Here is a 22,244-nt window from a genome sequence, read left to right as displayed (position 1 = left end):
GTCTTACAATAAGCTCTCATCAGATCTTTAACCATTTTCATTTTTAAGTCTTTTGTCACTTATAGTCACTGTTTTATTACTCTTAAATTAGTAAAAAACAAAATTCCAGCAGAAAAAATATCCTAAACTAGTAAAAACTAGATTTCACCAGAGCAGGTATTAGTTACATAAAATTAAGTAAACTGAAGAAAATGATTTTGTGACTTTTTGTTTCAAATGTTGTTCATAAAGTGTTTTAAGCTTTTTCTCTTAAGCTGAGAACAGTTTAATACATAATAATACCTTCATAAACAGAATTGAAACATTTATCTTTCTACCTGACTCCTCCAGAACCTAAAAAGTTTCAATGAGTATTTTTTATATTTCATGGCAGTATGTTTATTTACATAAGCACAATGAAAATCTGCTTTCCTTGTAAGAAGATCAATTAAAAACACTGGTTATATTACCAAGGCTTTGACTGGAACGTCATACCTGAGAAACATGTGTCTAAACTCAGATATGAACAGAAAGCTTTAAGGAACTAAGATTGACTTTATAAAGCCAACAAAGCCCCCCTTGGAAGAACTGGCCTGGTACCTTGCTTACAGGGTTCCCAGCAGCCTTACCAGGTGAGTAAGGAAGATCACTTCCTGGCAGGTGCAGGAACCTCAGGAATGTCTTGGGAACCTCAAGAAGAGAGGAATTCACACAAATCTACAAGTACTGCAGGCACAACCTGATGGCAAGTCTGGTTTGGCTGTCTGGCCTCAAGAAGCCTTTAAAAGTCCAATCTGAAATTCCTTATAAAAAGTTCCAGCAGAAGCGGAGCCAAGATGGTGGCGTGAGTAGAGCAGTGGAAATCTCCTCCCAAAAACACATAGAGCTGTGAAAATATAACAAAGAAAAATCTTCCTAAAATAGAGACCACAGAACACAGGACAACATCCAGACCACATCCACACCTGCAAGAACCCAGCGCCTTGCGAAGGGGGTAAGATACAAGCCCCGGCCCGGCGGGACCCGAGCGTCCCTCCCCCTGGCTCCCGGCGGGTGGAAAGAAACCAGAGCGGATTGTTTTTTTTTTTTTGGTGAGTGCTTTTTGGAAGCCTTAAAGGGACAGGGACCCAGTTGCTAGGGAGGCAGGGTGGCGGGAACAGTGAGCGGGTACCTGGGACCGGCACCTGAAGATGGAGGAAATCGCGCATTTTCCCCCTTTTTTTTTCTCTTTTTGGCGAGTACCTTTTGGAAGCCTTAAAGGGACAGGGACCCCGGTGCTAGGGAGGCAGGGCGACGGGACTGGTGAGCGGGTGCCTGGGACTGGCGCCTGAGGACAAAGAATATCCCGCATTTTTCCCTGTGGTACCGGTGGGCGGGTGCCTGAGACCGGCACTTGAGGACGGAGGAAATCGCGCGTTTTTCCCCTTTTTTTCCCTCTTTTTGGCGAGTGCTTTTTGGAAGCCTTAAAGGGACAGGGACCCCAGTGCTAGGAAGGCAGGGCGGTGGGACTGGTGAGAGGGTGCTTGGGACCAGCGCCTGAGGACAAAGAATATCGCGCGTTTTTCCCTGCAGGAACAGTGGACGGGTGCCTGAGACCGGGACCTGAGGATGGAGGAAATCACGCATTTTTCCCCTTTTTCTTTCTCTTTTTGGCGAGTGCTTTTTGGAAGCCTTAAAGGGACAGGGACCCTGGTGCTAGGGAGGCAGGGCGGCAGGACTGGTGAGCGGGTGCCTGGGACCAGCGCCTGAGGACCAAAAAAAAAAAAATCAAGTGTTTTTTCCTTTTTTTTTTTTTTCCCGTTCCCTCTCTCATTGTTGCTGTTGTAGTTTTGGTTTGGAGAGTGCATTTTGGAAGTCTTAAAGGGGCAGGACAGGTCACATAGACCAGAGGCAGGGAATCTGGGGATGTCTGGGCACTCTAACCCCCTGGGCAGCAGGGAGCACAGAGGCCCCTTACAGAGATAAATAGCCTCCAAGCCGCTCCCCCTCCAACTGGGGCTCCACCATTTTGGAGGAGCAGCCCCAGCCAGGCCACACCCACAGCAACAGCAGAGATAAACCCCATAGCAACCGGGCAGGAAGCAGAAGCCCTGTCTGCACACAGCTGCCCAGCACAAGCCACTAGAGGTCGCTATTCTCCCAGGTGAGGAAGGCCACAAACCAACAAGAAGGGAAGCTCTTCCAGCGGTCACTTGTACCAGCTCTGCAAACTATCTCTATCACCATGAAAAGACAAAACTACAGGCAGACAAAGATCACAGAGACAACACTTGAGAAGGAGACAGACCTAACCAGTCCTCCTGAAAAAGAATTCAAAATAAAAATCAAGAACATGCTGACAGAGATGCAGAGAAAAATGCAAGAGCAATGGGATGAGATGCAGAGAAAAATGCAAGAGCAGTGGGATGAAGTCCGGAGGGAGATCACAGATGTCAGGAAGGAGATCACAGAAGTGAAACAATCCCTGGAAGGATTTCTAAGCAGAATGGATAAGATGCAAGAGGCCATTGAAGGAATAGAAGCCAGAGAACAGGAACATATAGAAGCTGACATAGAGAGAGATAAAAGGATCTCCAGGAATGAAACAACACTAAGAGAACTATGTGACCAATCCAAAAGGAATAATATTCGTATTATAGGGATACCAGAAGAAGAAGAAAAAGGAAAAGGGATAGAAAGTGTCTTTGAAGAAATAATTGCTGAAAACTTCCCCAAACTGGGGGAGGAAATAATCGAACAGACCATGGAATTACACAGAACCCCAAACAGAAAGGATCCAAGGAGAACAACACCAAGACACATAGTAATTAAAATGGCAAGGATCAAGGACAAGGAAAGAGTTTTAAAGGCAGCTAGAGAGAAAAAGGTCACCTATAAAGGAAAACCCATCAGGCTAACATCAGACTTCTCGACAGAAACCCTACAGGCCAGAAGAGAATGGCATGATATACTTAATGCAATGAAACAGAAGGGCCTTGAACCAAGGATACTGTATCCAGCATGACTATCATATAAATATGATGGCGGAATTAAACAATTCCCAGACAAGCAAAAGCTGAGGGAATTTGCTTCCCACAAACCACCTCTACAGGGCATCCTACAGGGACTGCTCTAGTTGGGAGCACCCCTAAAAAGAGCACAGAACAAAACACACAACATATGAAGAATGGAGGAGGAGGAATAAGAAGGGAGAGAAGAAAAGAATCTCCAGACAGTGTATATGACAGCTCAATAAGCGAGCTAAGTTAGGCAGTAAGATATTAAAGAAGCTAACCTTGAACCTTTGGTAACCACGAATCTAAAGCCTGCAATGGCAATAAGTACATATCTCTCAACACTCACCCTAAATGTAAGTACACTTAATGCACCAATCAAAAGACACAGAGTAATAGAATGGTTAAAAAAGCAAGACCCATCTATATGCTGCTTACAAGAAACTCACCTTAAACCCAAAGATAAGCATAGACTAAAAGTCAAGGGATGGAAAAACATATTTCAGGCAAACAACAGTGAGAAGAAAGCAGGGGTTGGAGTACTAATATCAGACAAAATAGACTTCAAAACAAAGAAAGTAACAAGAGATAAAGAAGCATACTACATAATGATAAAGGGCTCAGTCCAACAAGAGGATATAACCATTCTAAATATATATGCACCTAATACAGCAGCACCAGCATATGTGAAGCAAATACAGCATATGTGAAGCAAATAACAGAACTAAAGAGGGAAATACACTGCAATGCATTCATTTTAGGAAACTTCAACACACCACTCACCCCGAAGGATAGATCCACCGGGCAGAAAATAAGTGAGGACACAGAGGCACTGAACAACACCCTAGAACAGATGGACCTAATAGACATCTATAGAACTCTACATCCAAAAGCAACAGGATATACATTCTTCTCAAGTGCACATGGAACATTCTCCAGAATAGACCACATACTAGCTCACAAAAAGAGCATCAGTAAACTCCAAAATATTGAAATTCTACCAACCAATTTTTCAGACCACAAAGGTATAAAAGTAGAAATAAATTCTACAAAGAAAACAAAAAGGCTCACAAACACATGGAGGCTTAACAACATGCTACTAAATAATCAATGGATCAATGAACAAATCAAAAGAGAGATCAAAGAATATATAGAAACAAATGACAACAACAACCCTAAGCCCCAACTTCTGTGGGACGCAGCGAAAGCAGTCTTAAGGGGAAAGTATATAGCAATCCAGGCACACTTGAAGAAGGAAGAACAATCCCAAATGAATAGTCTAACATCACAATTATCAAAACTGGAAAAAGAAGAACAAATGAGGCCTAAAGTCAGCAGAAGGAGGGACATAATAAAGATCAGAGAAGAAATAAACAAAATTGAGAAAAATAAAACAATTGCAAAAATCAACGAAACCAAGAGCTGGTTCTTTGAGAAAATAAACAAAATAGATAAGCCTCTAGCCCAAGTTATTAAGAGAAAAGGAGAATCAACACAAATCAACATAATCAGAAATGAGAATGGAAAAATCACTACAGACACCACAGAAATACAAAGAATTATTAAAGACTACTATGAAAACCTATATGCCAACAAGCTGGAAAACCTAGAAGAAATGAACAACTTCCTAGAAAAATACAACCTCCCAAGACTGACCAAGGAAGAAACACAAAAGTTAAACAAACCAATTACGAGTAAAGAAATTGAAACGGTAATCAAAACTACCCAAGAACAAAACCCCGGGGCCAGACGGATTTACCTCGGAATTTTATCAGACACACAGACAAGACATAACACCCATTCTCCTTAAAGTGTTCAACAAAATAGAAGAAGAGGGAATACTCGCAAACTCATTCTATGAAGCCAACATCACCCTAATACCAAAACCAGGCAAAGACCCCACCAAAAAAGAAAATTACATACCAATATCCCTGATGAATGTAGATGCAAAAATACTCAATAAAATATTAGCATACAGAATTCAACAGTATATCAAAAGGATCATACACCATGACCAAGTGGGACTCATCCCAGGGATGCAAGGATGGTACAACATTCAAAAATCCATCAACATCATCCACCACATTAACAAAAAGAAACACAAAAACCACATAATCATCTCCGTAGAAGCTGAAAAAGCATTTGACAAAATTCAACATCCATTCATGATAAAAACTCTCAGCAACATGGGAATAGAGGGCAAGTACCTCAACATAAAAAAGGCCATATATGATAAACCCACAGACAGCATTATACTGAACAGCGAGAAGCTGAAAGTATTTCCTCTGAGATCAGGAACCAGACAGGGATACCCACTCTCCCCACTGTTATTTAACATAGTACTGGAGGTCCTAGCCACGGCAATCAGACAAAACAAAGAAATACAAGGAATCCAGATTGGCAAAGAAGAAGTTAAACTGTCACTATTTGCAGATGATATGATACTGTACATAAAAAACCCTAAAGACTCCACTCCAAAACTACTAGAACTGATATCGGAATACAGCAAAGTTGCGGGATACAAAATTAACACACAGAAATCTGTAGCTTTCCTATACACTAACAATGAATCAATAGAAAGAGAAATCAGGAAAACAATTCCATTCATCATTGCATCAAAAAGAATAAAATACCTAGGAGTAAACCTAACCAAAGAAGTGAAAGACTTATACTCTGAAAACTATAAGTCACTCTTAAGAGAAATTAAAGGGGACACTAATAAATGGAAACTCATCCCATGCTCATGGCTAGGAAGAATTAATATCGTCAAAATGGCCATCCTGCCCAAAGTAATATACAGATTTGATACAATCCCTCTCAAATTACCAGCAACATTCTTCAATGAATTGGAACAAATAATTCAAAAATTCATATGGAAACACCAAAGACCCCGAATAGCCAAAGCAATCCTGAAAAAGAAGAATAAACTAGGGGGGATCTCACTCCCCAACTTCAAGCTCTACTACAAAGCCATAGTAATCAAGACAATTTGGTACTGGCACAAGAACAGAGCCACACACCAGTGGAACAGATTAGAGACTCCAGAAATTAACCCAAATGTATATGGTCAATTAATAATAAAGGAGCCATGGACATACAATGGCAAAATGACAGTCTCTTCAACAGATGGTGCTGGCAAAACTGGACAGCTACATGTAGAAGAATGAAACTGGACCATTGTCTAACCCCATATACAAAGGTAAACTCAAAATGGATCAAAGACCTGAATGTAAGTCATGAAACCGTTAAACTCTTGGAAAAAAACATAGGCAAAAACCTCTTAGACATAAACATGAGTGACCTCTTCTTGAACATATCTCCCAGGGCAAGGAAAACAACAGCAAAAATGAGCACGTGGGACTACATTAAGCTGAAAAGCTTCTGTACAGTGAAGGACACCATCAATAGAACAAAAAGGTATCCTACAGTATGGGAGAATATATTTGAAAATGACACATCCAATAAAGGCTTGACGTCCAGAATATATAAAGAGCTCACACGCCTCAACAAACAAAAAACAAATAACCCAATTAAAAAATGGGCAGAGGAACTGAACAGACAGTTCTCTAAAAAAGAAATACAAATGGCCAAAAGACACATGAAAAGATGCTCCACATCACTAATTATCAGAGAAATGCAAATTAAAACTACAATGAGGTATCACCTCACACCAGTAAGGATAGCTGCCATCCAAAAGACTAACAACAACAAATGTTGGCGAGGCTGTGGAGAAAGGGGAACCCTCCTACACTGCTGGTGGGAATGTAAATTAGTTCAACCATTGTGGAAAGCAGTATGGAGGTTCATCAAAATGCTCAGAACAGACCTACCATTTGACCCAGGAATTCCACTCCTAGGAATTTACCCTAAGAACGCAGCAATCAAGTTTGAGAAAGACAGATGCACCCCTATGATTATCGCAGCACTATTTACAATAGCCAAGAATTGGAAGCAACCTAAATGTCCATTGGTAGATGAATGGATAAAGAAGATGTGGTACATATACACAATGGAATACTACTCAGCCATAAGAAGTGGAAAAATCCAACCATTTGCAGCAACATGGATGGAGCTGGAGAGTATTATGCTCAGTGAAATAAGCCAAGCAGAGAAAGAAAAATACCAAATGATTTCACTCATCTGAGGAGTATAGGAACAAAGGAAAAACTGAAGGAACAAAACAGCAGCAGAATTACAGAACCCAAAAATGGAACAACAGGTACCAAAGGGAAAGGTACTGGGGAGGATGGGTGGGCAGGGAGGGATAAGGGGGGGGGAAGAAGAAGGGAGGTTATTAAGATTTTCATGCACTGGGGGGGAGGGAGAAAGGGGAGGGTGGGCTGCACCACACAGAGAGGACAAGTAGTGACTCTACAACATTTTGCTAAGCTGATGGACAGTAACCTAATGTGGTTGTTAGGGGGGACCTGATATAGTGGAGAACATAGTATACACAGTATTCTTCATGTAAGTGTAGATTAAAAATTTAAAAAAAAAGAAAGAAAGAAAGAAAAGGGGGATTACTCCTTGATAGGATAAAACTATTGGTAAATCAAATATCAACGCATGCTTTAAATATCCTTAATGTTGATCACTTAAAGGGTGTCAGATGATTAGCTATGGAGGTACTCTTTTCTGATAATATTCCTTTCTCTTAATAAAAAAAAAAAAAAGCAGTTACTGTGTGCTGACCTCCAATGAGTTCTGCACAGTGATATAGAGGGCATGTCAAAGTGTGGGCAAAGGGTCTGTTTATTTCTATGCAGAAGATCAAGGCCTACCTTGGATACCCAGAAATGAACTACGATACGATATGAGGAGGAGCTTCCGGCATCAGCACTCTCTGGAGGACTTGTGCCGGGGGATGATCATCAAAAAGCCTCCACAGGGATCCGGGCGATGCTGCGGTTGTGGCTGCATCCACCCCACCGTCTCCTGGACTTGCCATAGGAATGAGGAGGGAGATGTCTAGGCTGGCATGTGCATACAGTGAGACAATGAATTTGACCGGATCTGTACTGTTGGTACTCAACCAGGAGTTGGGAGGGGTGCAAGGTGTAGCACTCCAAAATCTTATGACTGTAGACTATCTACAGTTAAAAGAACATATGGGATGTGAACAGATCCCAGAAATGGGCTGCTTTAATTTGTCTGATTTCTCTCAGACTGTTCAAGTACAGTTGGACAATATCCATCATATCATAGACAAATTTTCACAAATGCCTAGGGTGCCTAAATGGTTTTCTTGGCTTCACTGGAGATGGATGGTAATTATAAATTTGCTTTGTTTATGTCACCGTATTCCTATTATGTTAATATGTGTGTGCAAATTAGTTAGTAGTTTAAAACCTATACATACTTAAGGTACTCTACAAGAAGATATGTCAAAGAAATAATCAATCCTCCCATGTTTCCTCCCATATGCTACATCTATAGCTTTTCTTCTTTCTTCCTAATTACAACCCTTAAATAGAATTCGTGCCTCATATCGAATTTACCAAGTATCATAATTCCTCCAGGTGGTAAAGATACCTCGAGAAAAGTGCTGGGCATAGAAGACACAGGGCATAAATCTGCAAAGAAGTAAAAAGCTAAACATTTCAAACAATATGACTTCTCTCTCACTTACCAACTTTACATTTCCCTGTATGGCCCCGGAAGATGACTGGTTAGCCAGAGACGGGTAAGATTCCTCAAGGGAGGAACAACCTAAGACAGGCACAGTTGCAGGGGGGCCATCAGGTGAGAAATTGGGGATCAACAGAGGTGAGGCTCAGAACCTCACCCCCCCTGCTTTGAGAGAAATCTTCTGCATCCGTGGATGTTTTGCTGCCCTTGTCTAGCCTGGATTAATACTTAGTCCATAGGCACACACCTGATCATCTGATCATCTACATTTGCCCTCTTACAGCACTAAACTATGTTTTCTACCTTTATCTTGCATCTACCTACCACTTCAGCATTTTATTAAAAATAAAAATAATAATAATGATAAAGGGAGATATGTGGGTCAACATATAAATCAAGTACAAAAATCAAACGAATATTCATATTTGACCTGATTGTTTATATGTCATAATGCGTGATCAAAACCGAAAGTTTCTGTGATGAATGCCCTTGTACTGTTCACCATGTAAGAATTTATTCACTATGTAAGAATTCGTTCACCATGTAAGAACTTGTTCGTTATGCTTCAGAAGATTGGAGACTGACGAGAATTAGACTTGAGATGGATTAATGATTGTACATTGAGCATTGACCTCCCTATACTGAATTTTATTGTTGTTAACAACCATTTGATCAATAAATATGAGAGATGCCCTCTCAAATAAATAAATAAATAAATAAATAAATAAATAAATAAATAAATAAAATTAAAAAAAAAAGTTCTAGCAAAGCACATTTAAAAGATCATATGCAATCAATTACTCTTCTTGCTGCACGTATGCAAATAATCAAGTCAACTGTTAATTATTTTCTTAATCTGGCTACCTCTAATAAAAATGAGAGTGATTTTAGAGAAAAGTATTGTTTCAATAATTCAGTCTTATCTATACTAAATCCTAATACTAGTCATTGAGATGTAAACTCGATCCAGAATTCTAGTTTCCCCATGATACCTGGCTATGATTCTCCATTAGACTCCTCACATTTCTAGTTCTCATATTCAGCCATGCATTCTTAATCTCATCAAGTTTGTCCCTCCAGAATAGAAAATCCAACTCCAGATGTTGCTACTTAACCTAATAACACGATTTGTTCTATCTTGCTTAGAAGCCATAAAACTGCAAATAGTAATAGTAATAGAAATGGAACCCAGAATAGAAGCACCAATCTTCTGAGGCCCTCTCAACTGACCAGTGATGGAGACCTAACTGCACCCTGTACTGTGCCAACTCTCAGCATGAAACAGCCAGAGTGGTCATTGCATGCTTTCCCTAGCAGCAACTAGGGTTTCTATCTGTAGAGGGGTGAATGAGACAGAGACCATAGGATTCGACAGAATAAGGTGAGAGCCTCTGGAAAAAGCAAGCAGAATATTTGCAGTCATAGCAATGTAACTACATTCTAGGAAACCCCCCTACTAAAACTATGTTGAACATTAAGCTGTAGAATCATTCTTCAGTGAGATCAGTTAATGTTCTCCAGATAAAGAAGAGTAGCACATGTTTTATAATGCTAATAAATTATTAAACTTTCTGTCAGAATACAGCTATTGGGTCTCACCCTCCAAAGTTCAGCTGTCTGCCACTCAGGTCACATACCTGGGAGTTCAGCTCTCCCCGGGCTACAAGGCCATAACCATAGACAGGAAAAAACTTCTCCAAACATGCCCATTCCAAACAACAAAGACACCATCCCTAACTCCCAAATGGCAAGGACCATACACAGAATCCTTTCCACGCCAACTGCAGTTAAACTCCAGGGTCTTCCCATTGGTTGCACAACTCCCACCTTAAGCCGTTTGTCTCACCTTATTCCCCTCCCACCAAATCTCCCGCAGGTTCCTACTCCTCCACCCTGACCGGACATGTTACCTTCCATATTTCACGATGCTCATCTCCATTTCCACTCATAACTGAAGAAGTTTCTGCCAGCATGGAGTCCTAAGACCTCCCTTACAACCACCATGCATCATGCTTCAGGATAGTTAACACTGGTCTCAACACTTATTCTCTCACCAGACCTATCTCCCCCAATACCAGCCCTTTCTTCTCTTTCAGACTGTCCAAAAGATTGGACCATCAAAGATTCCCTTTGCCCTACAAGTTGCTTTTCTGCCTACACTGATGTCCCCAAAGAATGCTATAATTCAGCCACCCTATGTAAACATGGCAATCAGCCCAAATGCAAAAAGTTTCTAACCAGACATTTAACCAGCTTATATTACAGGATTACCAACCCCTCTCCAAAGACGATGATCCTTCTTAAACCTGGAACACGCCATCACCACTTCAGACCAAGGGCTCATCCAAGGACCACCCCCCCCATCAATACAAAAATGAACTTCAATGCCCCTAATCAGCAGGAAGCAGTTACTGAAGACTGACCTCCACCCCTTCCCAAGTCCTCTATCACTTATAAAACAGAAAAGGGAAGAATATAAGAATATAGTAATTTATCTTCTACTTACCCCATGGTCCCAAGCACATAAGCCAGTGAAAATCATGCCTGGACTTGCCTAGGACTTGCCTGGACTTGCCTCACCTTATTTCTAAACACTCCAACCCGCCCCCAAGGCAACAGGCCAAGCAGTACTTTTCCATTCCCTCCCTACAAAAGACACAACATTCTGCACCACGCTGCTGCTCTCTCTCTCTCTAGGGGCAGCCACTTTCTCTTTCAGATAATAAAATCTCTTGGGTGGGCCTGTGTCTCCTGAGTCATTCTGGGTAAGGAGGGTCACAGCGAGATATCCTTTCACATACAATCTTCCAAAATAAATCATAAAGAAATAGAAAGTTAAATACTGATTACTAGTAAGGAGATTGAATCAGTAATCAAAAACCTTCCAACAATGTAAACTACTTCAACCATTGTGGAAAGCAGTATGGAGGTTCCTAAAAAACTCAAAATAGAAATTCCATTTGACCCAGGAATTCCACTCTTAGGAATTTGCCCTAAGAATGCAGGAGCCCAGGTTGAAAAAGACATATGCACCCCTATGTTTATAGGAGCACTAATTACAATAGCCAAGAAATGGAAGCAACCTTAGTGTCCATCAGTAGATGAATGGATAAAGATGTGGTATATATACACAATGGAATATTATTCAGCCATAAGAAGAAAACAAATCCTATCATTTGCAACAACGTGTATGGAGCTAGAGGGTACTATGCTCAGTGAAATGAGCCAGACAAAGACAAGTATCAAATGATTTCACTCTTCTGTGAAGTATAACAACAAAGTAAAAAGTGAAGGAACAAAACAGTCACAGACTCACAGAACCCAAGAATGGACTAACAGTTACCAAAGGGAAAGGGACTAGGGAGGATTGGTGGGAAAGGAGGGATAAGGGGGAAAGGGGGCATTACGATTAGCACATATAATGTAGTGAGGGGGGAACACCAGAAAGGCAGTATACACAGAGAAGACAAGTAATGATTCTATATCATCTTACTACGCTGATGGACAGTGACTGTAATGGGGTATGTGGTGGGGACTTGATAATAGGGGGAGTCCAGTAACCATGTTGTTCAAGTAATTGTACATTAATGATACTGATGCAGGGGTTCTTGTTCACGAAGCCAAAGAATGAGCTTCACAAACACTTGAGGTAGGAGAGGAAGGTACAGGCTTTTATTTAGAAATAAAGTGAGAGAATAGAGCTCCTGGCTCATGCCAGGAGGGGAAAAGAGAGCCCGTAGTGGTGCACTGTCTAGGGATTTTTATAGGCAGTTGAGGATTTTTCGAGAACGTTAAAACACGTAGGGGTGTGGACTTGTTAAGTGGTCCCTGAATATTAAAAATTAACTTAACATAAGGAATTTCCTGCCTTGATTTCTCTCCGGGACACTGGTGCCTTGGTCTGGGAGCACATCAAAAGCCCAAGGTGGGCTAAGGTATTGTCTATTTGCTAAAGAATCCTGCCTCTTGCACTTCCTGGGTATTAAAATGCAATCTTATCTTTAAGATGGAGTTCTACCTTCCTTTTACCATGTTGTCTACAGCTGGGTCTGCATGCTAAGTTAGTTGTTCAGTTTGCAAAATCACCTCATCAGATCTTAAGGAGAAAAGACAGCACATATGTTAAAGTGACTCTTACACATGGTTACAAATGATTAGCATAATAAAACACATGCTACTTGTAAGGCTGGAAGCACTGGAGAGAGAAGGGCGAGGACAATGCAGGCAGAGCAGAGACAGCACCAAGTAGCTCTGTGCAGGATGGGGTAGGAACAAACAGCTCTTCTTGGATTCCAGTCCCACGATGTGCAGACAAACCCCGGATGCAGACCCCGCCCATCCAGAAGGAGAAGACCTCTGGCTGTCCATCACCCGACCCTGAGCCAATAAAAAATTCCCCACATACCCCTAGTGCAGCCCACTCCCCCCTCCCTTCCCTGTTCTCTTAAAAACTCCCTGCCTCCCCTCCTGGGTGTGACTTCCCCAGCCTGTGTTTCAGACTGGTGAACCCCACCCAGGAATTGCACTCAAATAAACTGCCTGGCCCTTTGTTGCATCTCATCGCCTTCTTATTTCAGCTAGAATTTATCTTACATTCGGTGCTGAAAAAACCCGGGAAGGAGCGTGAGCATAGGGCCCCAACCAGCCCCTGGTGACCCTGCTCCCTCCTTCCATGAACCAGGACCTCAGCCTGCTCTCCCCTGCATGGACTATTTTCCAGTGAGTCCCTCAGTTTCCCCTGGTCTGTTTCCCTTCCTAACTCCATTTCGCCTGGTCCATCCAAAATCATAGCTATGTCCAGGTTTGTGCTACATGCACTGTGGGCATCCAGGATACCCACCCCTGGCCCTGTGGAGTGGGAGACGTCCCTCACCCAGGCCATCTCCCCTGACTTGGCACGCTTGGGACACTGGGTGCTCCTCTCAGCAGGATTAGTTGGGAAGTGGTGCAGACATAGGGAACCAGCCCTCGAAAGTAGAGGCTCAGACCCTGCTGTGGTGTCTCATTTCTAATTTGGCTACTCTATATTTGTCCTGGGAAGTTTGCAAATGGAAGCTAGTCTTTCTTTGCTCTGAGGCCGTGCCATAGTATCCCTTGGACAATCAATCTCACTGGGCCCCTGAGGGAACTCTCAATTTTGGCCTCCTCACCAACTTGACTAATTATTGCCACTGGAGCAGAGAGTGGGGTGAAATCCCATATGTGCAGGCTTTTTGGACTTTGCACTCCTACCCAAACCTTTATGTTAAGTGTTCAATGACCTAGGTTCTCCTGGCCCAATCTCCAGTTAAAGATTGTCAGCCTCTTACTCTGCCCAGTCCTTCCTTTTCAGATCTGCCTGAGGACCTTAGTCTCCCACCTCTCTCAGCTCACTACCCCCACCCCTCTCCGCCACCATCTTTAAGTTCTTTATCCTCCCCCATATTGCTGCCATCTTAAAGTCCTACATTTTCAACCATGCCACCATCCTGCTCCTCTCCTCTTCCAGTGGCTGTACCACCCTCTCCCCATCTCCTTCCACCTTCACCGCCCTCTTCCCCCACTGGAACATGCTCCTCCCACCCTCCGGTTCTGGAAGCCATGGACAAGAAACTAAAAAGAAAGAAAGCAATTAAATATCAGTAACTCAAATCTTTATATTAGTTTGTTTGTCTGTGTACATGTTTTTATATGAAAAATGTTGCTAACTGTAGTCATTATGTCTCAATTTGTATGTTTGTGTGTCTAAGTGTGTAAATGAAAAATATTTTCCTACATCCGGATGGTATTAATAAAAATTGATTTAAAAACAAGTGCTTGTGAAAATTGGGCATCCTAAAACTTCCAGAAAATCTAATAAAAAATATTAAGCATTAATGCTAATTTAAGTTTAACTGAAATGAACATGTCCTTATAGTTATCAGCTGCCAAAGTTTACTTAAAGTCATTTAAGTTGATGTTATCTGTTAAACATTTCAAGAATGTGCTTAAAGAAAAGCTTGACTTTGTCTAATGTTTGGTAAAAGTTTTGTAAGTAATCTAGCATGGTTGCTAAAAATAAGTAAGCAAGTGTAGCAAATAAACATCTTATTAATGATACTGTATTAATGTATAACAGTGTATATATATGCAAACAGCCTGAGAATTTTTATGGTAACCAAAATTCTTAAAGCTTGCTATATTATATAGACATATTTTGTGCCTGAGAAATTGTGCTGTAAAGCACATTTCCAAAAATTATAATATATGTTCATAGATGTATCAATCTGAAGAATGCTAGTGTAACAGTTTACAGTGACATATTTTTCAGTGTTCACTGAAGGTTAAAGTAATGGTTTTAAGTTCTAATGAAAACTACTTAATATAATAAGGAAAATATTTCTGTATGCTAAAGATGTGTGTTTTAATAAGAGAAAGTATAAAGAATGGAAATTCGTTTTGTTGAGGGTAAAAGAAGGTAATTGTTCTAAAGTAAAGCTATTTATTTAAAGGGGAAGAACACTGAATGTAAAGAAAAAGTTGTAGAAAGCTTGTGGAAAAATTGATATAGTCATGCTATGTGAAATTAAAGCAAGTGAGCCTTGATATCAAGTACACAGCAAAGTTCGAATTTTGTTTTCAGTTAAAAAGACAAAGTTTTCTTAAACTGGTAGTCTGCTCTTAATGTTGAAAGATTACAAAAGGCTTTCTAATTGTTTTACCAAAATAGTTTCTCATGCTTAAAATCTCAATGAATTGTCTGAGTATTTAAGAAAATGAGATTCTAATATCAAAGGACTAAATGTTAAACTTTGCTAATAACTGTGTAACCTTCTGTATCTGCCTTTAAAATCTTTTATTGTCATTCTGGTTAAATGGATAAGTATTTCTTCATGGTAACCTATAATCCTATTTAAGCAAATGCCAAAGAAACTTTCTTTTGACAACTTTCCAAAATCAAATTCAAAAAAGTGCTTTTACCTCTCATTAACTCTGATATTTTCCAGAGAGCCCCTGGAACATGTCAGAAGAATTTTTTCTCCTCATTGGGAAAAATATTTGGCTAAATTGGCTTATTTATCTTATATATATTTACCTAGAAAGAACTGTCAAAAGGAATGATGCTAAACTTTGTTACTGAATGTTTTCTGTTACAGAAGTATCCAAATTTCCTTATGACAACTGTCTTACCAGTAAGCTCTCATCAGATCTTTAACCATTGTCATTTGTCTTTTGTCATCTATACTCACTGTTTTATTACTCCTAAACTAGTGAAAAACTAGATTTCAGCAGAACAGGTGTTAGTTACATAGGATTAAGTAAACTAAGGAAGATGATTTTGTAGCTTTTTCTTTCAAATGTTGTTCATAAAGTGTTTTAAGCTTTTTCTCTTAAGCTAACAACAGTTTAGTAAATGACTGCCTTTATAAGCAGAATTGAAACTTTATCTTTTTCTCTACCTGATCCCTCCAGAATTTAAAAACTCTCAGCAACTATTTTTATATTTCATGGCAGTACGTTTATTTGCACAAGTTCAATAAGAATCAGCTTTCCTTGTAAGAAGATCAATTAAAAACACTGGTTATATTACCAAGGTTTTGACTGGAATGTCATACCTGAGAAACATGTGTGTAAACTCAGATATGAACAGAAAGCTTTAAGGAACTAAGATTGACTTTATAAAGCCAACAAAGCCCCCCTTGGAAGAACTGGCCTGGTACCTTTCTTACAGGGTTCCCAGCAGCCTTACCAGGTGAGTAAGGAAGGTTACTTCCTGCAGGGCAGGTGCACGAACCTCAGGAATGTCTTGGGAACCTCAAGAAGAGAGGAATTCACCCAAATCTACAAGTACTGCAGGCACAACCTGATGGCAAGTCTGGTTTGGCTGTCTGGCCTCAAGAAGCCTTTAAAAGTCCAATCTGAAATTCCTTATAAAAAGTTCCAGCAAAGCACATTTAAAAGATCATATGCAATCAATTACTCTTCTTGCTGCACGTATGCAAATAATCAAGTCAACTGTTAATTATTTTCTTAATCTGGCTACTTCTAATAAAAATGAGAGTGATTTTAGAGAAAAGTATTGTTTCAATAATGCAGTCTTATCTATACTAAATCCTAATACTAGTCATTTAGATGTAAACTCGATCCAGAATTCTAGTTTCCCCATGATACCTGGCTATGATTCTCCATTAGACTCTTCACATTTCTAGTTCTCATATTCAGCCATGCATTCTTAATCTCATCAAGTTTGTCCCTCCAGAATAGAAAATCCAACTCCAGATGTTGCTACTTAACCTAATAACACAATTTGTTCTATCTTGCCTAGAAGCCACAAAACTGCAAATAGTAATAGAAATGAAACCCAGAATAGAAGCGCCTACCTTCTGAGGCCCTCTCAACTGGCCAGGGATGGAAACCTAGCTGCACCCTGTACTGTGCCCACTCTCAGCATGAAGCAGCCAGAGCGGTCATCGCCCCATTTCTCTAGCAGCAGCTAGAGTCTCTATCTGTAGAAGGGAGAATGAGACAGAGACCATAGGCTTAGACAGAATAAGGTGAGAGCCTCTGGAGAAAGAAAGTCAGGATATATGCAGTCAGAGCAATGTAACTACATGCTAGGAACCCCCCCTCCCCCTGATGCCCCTTGTGAGCCAGAAGCAGACAGATCGAGTTGTTGCCCATTATGACCAAAAGGCTGGAATGTAAGGCTGTAGGCACTGGAGAGAGAAAGGCAAGGACAATGCAGGCAGAGCAGAGACAGCACCAAATAGCTCTGTGCTGTATGGGGAAGGAATGAACAGCTCTTCCTGGATTCCAGACCCATGACATGCCGACAAACTCCGGATGCAGACCTGCTCCATCCAGAAGGAGGAGACCTCTGGCTATCCATCACCCAACCCTGAGCCAATAAAAAATTCCCCACATACCCCTAGTGCAGCCCACTTCCCCCTCCCTTCCCTGTTCTCCTAAAAACTCCCTGCCTCTCCTCCTGGGCACAACTTCCCCAGCCTGTGTTTCAGACTGGTGAACTTCACCTGGGAATTGCACTCAATAAACTGCCTGGCCCTTTGTCTCTTCTCATTGCCTGCTTATTTCACCTAGAATTTATCTTACACTACTCTTATTTATCTGGGGAACATTAACTGATCTCACTGAAGAATGATTCTACAGCTTAATATTTAACATAGAGTTTCAGTAGGGACTTCTTTGCCCATTGTTACATTGCTCTGACTGCAAATATGCTGCCTTGCTTTTTCCGTATGCCCTCACCCTATTCTGTCTACACCCACAGTCCCTGTCTCAATACCAGAATAAAAACAAAAACAGAAAAAAAACCCCAAACCTTCCAACAAACAATAGTCAAGGACCAGACAGCTTCACTGGTGAATTGTACCAAAAATTCAAAGAAAACTTAATAACTATCTCAATTCTTCCAAAAAAATTGAAGAGGAGGGAAAGCTTCCAAACACATTTTATGAGACCAGTGCAAGATAAATTCTAGCCAGAATAAGCAGGCAAAGAGAGGCAACAAAGGGCTAGATAATTTATTTAAATACCCCCAGGTGAGGTTCTGTGGCCTTCTTGCCAGAGGCCAGAGAAGTCAGCCCAGTTAGGGAGGTGGGGTGCTTATAAAGGATTAGGAGGGGGAGGAGTGGGCAAGCTATCCTAAGGGGCGTTGAGAGGTATGATTGGCTAAAGGTGACATAATAGTCAACTAGAAACTTTTTTCTTTCCAAGAGGGACGAGGCTGACATCCGGGTCTTAGTTGGCACATCAGGATGGAATTCAGCCAGAGCTGTCCCCTTTCCATATATGGCACGGACTTTGGGGTCTGGTCTGTTCTCCCCCTATGGCATCTCTCTGTTCTGTTTGCATGTCCTTGTTTTTCCTTTCTCCAGCCTAACAGCCAGCACTACTGATACCAAAACCAGACAAGGACACCACAAAAAAAAGAAAATTACAGTCCAATATTCTTGATGAATATAGCTGCAAAAATATGCCACAAAATATTAACAAAACAAATCCAACAATACATTAAAAGGATCATATACCAAGATCAAGTGGGATTTATTCCAGGGATGCAAGATGATTCAATATCCACTGAAGAGAAAATGGATTCTCACCTGACCCTGGTCTGCTTGCCCACTGAGCATGTGCAATACTCACAGGTGCAGGCTTGCACACATGTGGGAAATAAGTAATTACTGACTGCACCCAGTGCTCTGGGGCTGCAGGGGTGCAAAGACGCAGAGAGGGCTGGAGGCAGAGGCTTGCTGCATGCAAACTTGCTCTGAGGCAGATGGGATTCTAGCACTTGACCTGCCACCATAAAAACAAAGCTGGGTATAAACTCTGTTACCTGAAAAATGTTATGTTGTTATTTTTTGGTCTCACTAAATCCTGAGTGAACTTGCCTGGAGGTGAAACCCTCAGGCAAGACACCCACTGTGATAAATCACATTAACAAAATAAAAGGTAAAAATCTTACAAGAATCACAGTGAGACAGGGACTGTGGTTTTAGGTAGAGTATGGTGAGGTCCTCCGGAGAAAAAGCAGAGCAAGATAATTACCATGAGAGCAATATAGCAATGTGCAAAGAAGTCCCTATTGAAACTTTATGTTAAGCATTGTGCAAAGTCAGAGTCACACTAATTCTTTAGGGTAAAGATACCAGACTAGGAATATAGAAGTGTCTCAGCATAACCTGTGACTTCACTATATCAATTTAGATCATGACACTGTAAAATTTACCTTAGCCTGCTAAAAGGCCCAGCTTATTTTAACCATACCTATGTGCTGTATTTCCTTCTCTGATCCTAACCAAGTAATCTTCAACCCAGGAAAAAGACTAATTTAGTAAACAAGCCCTCTATAAACAGCCCAAGAAGTTAAGAAGTAAGATTCTTAACACACTTCAGCAAACAGGCAACAACCCAGCCCACCTTGGGGGCAGGGTAGGCAGGCTTAATTGACATACTCCCAGAGGGAAATTGCTATCTTGAGAAATAATCAGAGCAGGAAATTTCTTCTATTACTCATCAAAAATGAGCATTCTGGGACCACTCAACAAGTCTGCACCCGTACCCCTTTACCCCTATTCCTGAAAATCCTCAACCATGCATAAAACCCCTAGACAATGAGCCAACCATGGACTCTCTTGTCCCTTCCTGATGTGAGCCAGGAGCTCTGTCCTTTCACTTTATCTCTAAATAAAAGTCTGTACCTTGCTCTCCTACATTGAGTGTTTGTGAAGCTCATTCTTCCGCTTCGTGAACAAGAACCCCAGCATCAACAGTAGATGCAAAAATACCTTTAACAAAATTCAATGTCTGTTTATGCCCCAGGGAGTGGAAAAGATGGGAGTAGGAGGGCAATGCAGAAAACTCCTCCCAAATACACACCAAGGACATAACTACAGCAAATAAAACTAACCCTGCAAACCACCTAAATACTGCAGAACAGACCATCTACACCTGGTGAAGAAGAGAAGACCACTTTGAGAAGGGGAAAGTGGCAGATTCCATAACTGATCCAGACACAAGCCCTTCCGCAACCCCAGCTTACTTGTGTGAGGGAGAGAAATGGAGTGAGGAGGGGATATACGATCAGGAATCCAGCACACCTAGCCTGGGAGACCTGCTTTCAGGAATGAATCCACATTGCATTTAGCCTTGGTGATTAATGGGGCTGAACACCAGGGGGCGTTGGAGTACACTGGGAGGCTGAGACTCCTATCATTTGTGGAGGACAGGCATAATCTGTCACGCCCAAAGACTCAACATAAAGGAAGCAGTTTGAAAGTTACATGCAGCTGGAAGTTTTCCAGAGAGGCATGGGTTGGAGGGAGACCTCTCCAGAGGAGAAAGGGCAGGTGGATAATGATTCCCCAGCCCTCCCTCGCCCAACTGGTTGGGTGCTCATGGGAGCCAGCTCCAAAAGTTGCATCTCCCTTACTGGTGGCTCAGCCCCATTGTCCCCCTGCACAACTGCCCTGCCCACCTGCAGGACCCAGAAGTCTAACTTGGCTGACTGGCAGTGTGGGTAAAATTGTAACATTTCCAGAATATCTCACCTGGCTTTAGTATATCTGCATATAAATAGGCGTTCAGAGGTGGAAAGAAGTATGGCTTTAGTGCATTTGCATCGTTCCTCAGGGGTGGAGAGAAGTCATCTCCATATTAATGGGTAATTACCTGGGCAACCGAGGGTGTGTCTGAACCTGAAAGGTTAAGGGGTTTGCTGGCTTCTCCAGAGCAGAGGAGAAAGACTTCCCAGGACTTAAGTTTGTGAGCAATAAATGGATTTTAAACTTTATTTCTCCCTTTGACTGATTTCACTTTTTAGAGGTATTTTGCCCCAGGATTTCCTCTCCCCAGATGAACAGGCAGGTAGAGGGAGGATTTCCTGGCTTTCCCAGCCTTCCTTCAGCTCAACTTGTGGTGAGTTTGTAGGAGGTAGCTCTAAACTCTGCAACTCCCTCCCTGGCAGCTCAGTCCTGTGATCCTGCCTTTTGCACCTGCCCTGCCAGCCCACCCAGCCCTGTAGCAGCTGTCATTCCTGTGGGTGACCTGCGCACAATGCTCCCAGCAGTAGCACCTTTCATCACACAAAGGGCACACAGAGGCAGAGGTGAGCCATCGGCCTCTGCTGACAGAGATCAGCCATTGCTGGCAAACAGGAATAAAGGCAGCCCTGCCCACAGCCCACCAATAGCAACTGCAACTCCACCACAAAGGAGAAACAGGAAAGGAGAGCAGAGTCCTGAGATTCTGGGCACCACAGGATGCCTTCTTCATAAATCCACTACTTTCTAGACAAGGAGGCACAGCTGATCTAACACAAAGGAATAAACACAGAAACGTTGACAAAATGAGGATGAAGAGGAATATGTTCCAAACAAAAGAACAAGAAACCAGAAAGAGAGCTAAAGGAAATGGAAATCACCAATCTTCATCATAAAGATTTTAAAGTAATACTCATAAAGATGCTTACAGGCCTGGGGAAAGAAGTGATGAGTTCAGTGAGAACTTCAACAAACAGACAGAAAATCTGAAAAAAAGGGCCACTCAGAGCTGAAGACTACAATAACTGAAATGAAAAATACAATGGAGGTAATGTATAGGTAGGCTGCTGGAAGTAGAGAAAAGAATCAGAAGGTGAAAAATAGAGAACAGGAAAACAACCTAGTTGAGTATCAGAGAGAAAAAAGAATTTCTAAAAATGAGAAGATGCAAAGAGATCTGTGTGACTACTCCAAATGAAAAAGTATTTGCATAATAGGGGTCCCAGAAGAAGAAAGAGAGAAAGTAGTAGAAAGTCTCTTTGAAGAAATAATAGCTGAAAACTTCCACAATCTGGGGAAGGAAATAGACTCCCAGGTCCTGGAAGCACACAGAGCCCTTAACAAAAGAAACCATAAGAAGAAAACACCAAGACATATAGTAATTAAAATAGGAAAGATTAAAGAGGGAGAATCTTAAAAATAGCAAGAGAGAGGTAGACAGTTACCTATAAGGAGAACTGCAAAAGGCTATCAGCAGATTCCTCAGCAAACATTACAGGCTAGAAGAAGCATCATGAAATATTTAATATATTGAAAGGGAAGAACCTACAACCAGAAGTCCTCTACTCAGCAAGGTTATCATTAGAAATGAAGGAGACATTAAAAGTTCACCTAATAAATG

At 41.4% G+C, this 22,244-nt stretch overlaps 1 protein-coding gene across 11 annotated transcripts in view; it reads right to left on the bottom strand.

Moving 5' to 3' along the window:
• The window catches only part of PSPH (phosphoserine phosphatase), a 52,917-nt gene extending 41,697 nt beyond the window's left edge, over positions 1–11,220 (bottom strand). For 3 of the 11 annotated variants that reach the window (XR_012122222.1, XR_012122223.1, XM_073215251.1), the window contains exon 1: positions 11,107–11,218. Coding sequence is in view for 4 of the 11 variants with exons in the window: in XM_073215251.1 (XP_073071352.1) it covers positions 11,107–11,111 (5 nt within the window). In the remaining 7 variants the exon portion in view is untranslated. Of the gene's footprint in view, positions 1–608; positions 866–11,106 lie in introns of all 11 variants that reach the window. The other 8 variants (XR_012122221.1, XM_073215246.1, XM_073215248.1 and 5 more) reach the window with 6 other exon arrangements.
• Positions 11,221–22,244: the final 11,024 nt, after the last annotated feature.

This window comes from Manis javanica, chromosome 10 (assembly GCF_040802235.1).
Source record: "Manis javanica isolate MJ-LG chromosome 10, MJ_LKY, whole genome shotgun sequence".
NCBI classification, from domain to species: domain Eukaryota; kingdom Metazoa; phylum Chordata; class Mammalia; order Pholidota; family Manidae; genus Manis; species Manis javanica.
This window is presented reverse-complemented; position numbering and strand designations above follow the sequence as displayed.